General features: G+C 42.4%; 1 protein-coding gene across 1 annotated transcript; it reads left to right on the top strand.

Moving 5' to 3' along the window:
• Positions 1-3,386: 3,386 nt before the first annotated feature.
• LOC119766114 (predicted GPI-anchored protein 58) lies at positions 3,387-4,499 on the top strand. The gene is made up of 4 exons (XM_038250512.1): positions 3,387-3,513; positions 3,574-3,950; positions 3,998-4,262; positions 4,321-4,499. Exons 1-4 carry the CDS (start codon positions 3,387-3,389, stop codon positions 4,497-4,499), a joined length of 948 nt encoding a protein of 315 aa, XP_038106440.1.
• The last annotated feature ends 495 nt before the right edge of the window (positions 4,500-4,994 follow it).

The raw sequence follows: 4,994 nt of genomic DNA, 5'->3' as shown, positions 1-4,994 counted from the left end.
GGTTTCCAACCCCCCCCCCCTCCCCCCTCCCCCCTACTGTGTTACGTAATAAAAAACGCTCCCTTTTGGGATTACAAATTTACAGATTGACTTAAACAAATGTGGGGACTTACAAGCGACGAACCTCCAAACTTTAAAGTCTTTTTCAAAATGATTTGTAAAACTCAATGTTAACTTGCTTCTGGTAAACCAAAACATATGCCCAAACCAAGTAAAAAGTGCAAACTGTTTGCCCATTCACACCACCTTCTGTAATTTCCGTTAGATTCGCAGCAAGGCTTAAGCGCTCTGCCTCTACTGCCGGCAGCCACCCAAGCAGTAAATGAATCCTGCCGAACAACGCCAATCATGCGTGAAGAGTGCTATCTGGCAGTTGTTGTTATGAAGTAGTCAAGGCGCTTCGCATCCTTTCGAACGAGAAGGATTTTTTTTCCATCGTTGGTGAACAAACGATACACAAAAAAAGAAAATAAGCAGGCCTTGAGATACGGGCGTGAAATATGGAAGGTAAATGGATTATTATGTATTTTCATTTCACGGTTGCAGCATCTGAAAACTTTTATCCCATATTTGCTTTTTTCTTGCTTTGTTCTTTTCATTCCCTTAGGGGCTGGAGGAAATTTTGGCAAGATTACCCAACAAAACCCGATTTAGGTAACTTGTTCAATGTTGCGAGGTACCTTAGGTGGCATGATGTAGTAAGTCGTGGAAGAAAATTGCAAACAATTTTTTGCCAAAGACATGTGTAAAGTGGATGCAAAAGGGTTTATCTTTTTGAGTTGCATAAAAATAACAAACATAGAAATATATTCATTCACCAATAGAGATTAATACTTGAAAATGTAGGCTTCGAAGTCATTTATATTTTTAATGATTGTTAAGTTTGTTATCTTTTTCATTAAACTTTTTAGCACTTGTGTTGACGATACTGTTTTGGAGTTGGACATTTATCTTGACGGCAAATAACATTCAAGTGGGGAAAACAAACGTTACTGAAAAAAAAATCCAATTCAAATGGTGTTGTCCGGAAATGCAAAAAAAAAGATTTCTAGAGTTTTTATTAATAGTTCCTATAAACATATGAAACACAACAGCTTATAGGCAGCCCAGGAGCATGTTGACAGCTCCCATACAAACTGAGCGTACCCCTTTTAGTGGGCCCAGTGGGCCTAATATGGCGGCCTTCGATATTGCGCCTTGCAGCAATTTCTAGAGTTTTGTGTCAATCGTGCTAGGCCTAGATTTTTTCATCACACTGCTTTGCAGGACTGAGAAATGTCAACTTTGCGCACTTTGCACCTCAGTAGAGTGCTGCGGGAAAATTTTCATCACAGTTGGCAAACTGATTTTCCATCACACCATCAAAACAAAACAAAAGTAATGCATCGACTTCTGACCACAATCTAGTCACCAAGCTGTGGTGGCCGAGGAAGTTAAGTCATTTAGATGGTCTGTTAAAGGTTCCTGGCTCGATTCTCGAAATTGGAACTTATGAGTTTTTTGACAGGTTTTTTCTAATGAGCTCGTTGGCATAATTCTATCGGCCATCTCAAGTTGTGTTTGCTGAGTCCGTAAATGGTACCATGAATTAGCTATAAATTTAACAGAGTTCTGGCCGAGGTTCTGGCAAATACTTCGCCTTTACATTTTTGAGTAAAAACAGTTATTTCCCCTTTTTGTGCTAGAACCGGAAAGAACATATTTTTTTAAAAGGCTTTATTAGAAAAGATTATATGTACTAAATGGCATTGGTACATCGGACAACCTCCAGGGTAGCGAAGGGTAACAAATCGCGCTTTCTATCGGCGAAACTCCGAGCATCCGTCCATCTCATATTGATCTGAATGGGTAGCGTGAAACCCAGGCAGCTTTCCTCCGCCGTTGTCTATCGCCTCCCCATATGAGGACCGTAGAGGACGATAGCCCACAGGCCACTGGCGTTCATCGCCATAAAGGGGCCCCTCTCGGCAGCACAGGATCAGCGGATGTTGTGGATAGCGATTCAACAAATACTGAAGACGCCTGTCCGCAACGTAGCCAGCAACGCCCGCTGGTTGTCAAGATCCTCCGCAACACCGCTGCTTCCTGATACCGGAGACCACGATTCCGGAACAAGCCATCGTCCCTTGAATCACTTAGCCAGACGGTAAAACGTTCTCTGGGCTGGACGTGCCATTAGTTTCTGAACTTCCAAAAATAAATAAATAATCATAAACAGCTTGCCATAGCAACGGATAACTTCGTCATCACTGTGAAGGAAAACCACTGTGATGAAAAAATATTGTGATGAAAATAATTGCGCAAGACTCTAGTAAAGTGCAAAATGCGCAATATTATTTCGCCAAACTTTTGAAAATGGCGAATATTTTAACTAAACAAAGTTTTTGCCTTGTTTCGGTTTTAAACGACAAAATAAGCAGTCTGGAATCATTTTCTTAAAAAACTTGTTTAGGATACGCCACGTACAAATATTAGTCCAGAACAGTTGAAGTGAGCGTGCCGCGAAAGCCGTCACGATAAAAAAGTTTCCCATGCATATTTTGAGTTGCGTATTTAATGGGCGGACTCCGACGAGGTCTGTCGGTGAATACGCGCAACTCACGAAAACTGTCATTTTAGGGTCCGTCTACCTCTTAAAAAAACTCTAGATTTTAACTCGCTTGCTTCGTATGATAAGTGTACTTTTTACTCGCAGCTACTACTTTTTATTGACTTTTTATTGCTGTGTTACTTTTGAAATAAACTTTATAACATGCGCTTATCGTATCCTCATAGTTTCGAAACGTGCCTCCAGCATCAGGAATCAGCTGATAACGTCCATTGCCGAAAGTTATCCCGCGTGCAAACTATATGCGTCCATTCCCATAAATGTTTCCCGATTTCCCTTCTGACAGGCAGCAGTTATGAATATGAATTGTAATTTTCAATTTAGTGCCCGATTCCAATCATGCTGGTGGCATTTTGTTTATTTCATTATATCGAATTCCGAGCCTCTCGACATCGCCGCATCGGTGGCAGTGATGTCCATTTGTCTGTCCCACCGTAGGAGGGCTTTAGGTATTTGTTTAGGATCATATCACATCAAGAGGGGGAGGATTACGGGGGAAAACGCAGATGTATAATTTGCAATTACTTGCTGCTGGAGCCATTTTGTTACGTCATTTGATGCCGGTCTGGGCGACGCTTTTCCCATACCTGCACGGAACAAAATCCGGTCGGCGGATCCGAAAAAAAATCGCGATGAATTCGAAAACAATGGATGTTTTCAAAATCATGAAAAATGTTTTCGATATTGAAATAAATGTTTTCAATATCGAAGCAAACTGTTTGCGAAACCGCAACCACCTTGTTTGCGGCGCAATTTTGTTTAGTCCGCCGCAGCCACAATGCGTTACACTGTCAGGGTGTCAGAATCAGCTGACTGCTCACCGCTTTTAAAACATAAACAAACGATCAAAATCGTTTTGGAAGGTGGTGGCGAATATTTTTGCGAAAAAATTGATCCAGTTGATGGTGAGTACTATTTATTTGGTATAATATTGCTGAAATTTTATCTCACTTTTTATTTTACAGAACTCAAGAAGTCCAAACTGTACGGTTGGCAGTGCTTCGAGTGCGACAAGTTGGACGACTCCGACCACGAGAGCGTGGTCCCGCCGAAAGCCCCGCTCAAGTCCCGAACCCGGAACAGCTCGCTCGAATTTGAAAAGTCCCCAGAGACTCCGGCGGAGAGTACCTCCGTCGTTTCCGTTGCGCCAACCTCCCAACCCAAACGACCCCGCAAGAGTGGAACCGGAGACAATCCCATGGAGGCAAACGGTATCGAGACGAAAAAAATGCTGCTGAAGATCCCGAAAATCGGCCAGGAACTGTCGGAGAAGCTTAGCGCGGAGGAAATTTCGGTGGAGATGTTGGCGCCGAAGGCGGCCGCGACGCAGGTTAACGAGGCCGTAAGAAGAAGGTCAATACACCGATTTCCCCAGAGGTTCCAAAGCAGGAGGACATAAAACCCAAGGTTGAAGTCATCGAAATCCCGAACTCTCCGGTGTCTTCCGAGCCGGAGCAGCCAAAGGAAGAACCCGCTCCGGAGATCGTGGAACCTCCCGCCAAACCCATGGAGGTCAATTCGGAAAATAAGCAGATGGAGAAGCTGAAGGCTCCTGCGGAACCGGCTTCATCGATTCTTGAAACACTTGTTGCCGCGAGTTCCCAAGAAACGCTCACTTCGGCGGAATCGGCAACCACGTTGACAACGACCTCTAGTGAATAGCTGGAACCACCTCCAGCCACCAAAGTGACCATTGACCCTTCCCAAACAAGCTCCGGACGGCGTGGAAGTTCTACCTGCGGTGGATGTCACCACATCCGGCAAATCTGGAACCGGCGACTTCTCTTCATCCTCGTCGCACAAGCACAACAAAAGGAAAAAGAAGAAGCACCGCAATCGATCCCCGCAAGGAGCACAAGCGCAAACGGAAGCGGAAAAATCGTTCCGGTAGGTTTTTTCGCGTCCGATGGGGAGGCCAACCGAACGCGGAGTAAGATCATGGTAGTTGATCAGCGGAATTTCTTGTCTAGCAGATCAAACCGGTGCTGGACTTAAATTGTTCTGATTTTAGGCGTCATCCATGAAGTATGTCATGCTCTAGGGGTGGAGGGGGGGTCTGAAATTCTGAATTGTTGATTTAAAAGCGGAAAACTACAAAAGTGATGAGAAATGGTCGAACGGCTTAGAGTGATTAAAATGGGTCTTACATTTTTTTTATTCAAAATTTCTAAAATTTCTAAAAGTTATAAAATTCCTAAAATTTCTAAAATTTCTAAAAGGTATAAAATTTCTAAAATTTCTAAAATTTCTAAAATTTCTAAAATTTCTAAAATTTCTAAAATTTCTAAAATTTATAAAATTTCTAAAATTTCTTAAATTTCTTAAATTTCAAAATTTCAAATTTTTGTAAAATTTCTTAAATTTCTTAAATTTCTTAAATTTCTAA

This window comes from Culex quinquefasciatus, chromosome 2 (genome assembly GCF_015732765.1).
Source record: "Culex quinquefasciatus strain JHB chromosome 2, VPISU_Cqui_1.0_pri_paternal, whole genome shotgun sequence".
Taxonomy (NCBI): domain Eukaryota; kingdom Metazoa; phylum Arthropoda; class Insecta; order Diptera; family Culicidae; genus Culex; species Culex quinquefasciatus.
The sequence above is the reverse complement of the archived record's forward strand: the minus strand, read 5'-3'. Positions and strand labels throughout refer to the sequence as shown.

Excerpts from the sequence above, each read along its gene's own strand:
- LOC119766114 (XM_038250512.1), top strand. The coding sequence starts at position 3,387 with ATGCGTTACACTGTCAGGGTGTCAGAATCAGCTGACTGCTCACCGCTT. Across the intron at positions 3,514-3,573 it reads AAAAATTGATCCAGTTGATG|AACTCAAGAAGTCCAAACTG; the intron begins GTGAGTACTATT and ends TTTATTTTACAG. Across the intron at positions 4,263-4,320 it reads CACGTTGACAACGACCTCTA|CTCCGGACGGCGTGGAAGTT; the intron begins GTGAATAGCTGG and ends TTCCCAAACAAG.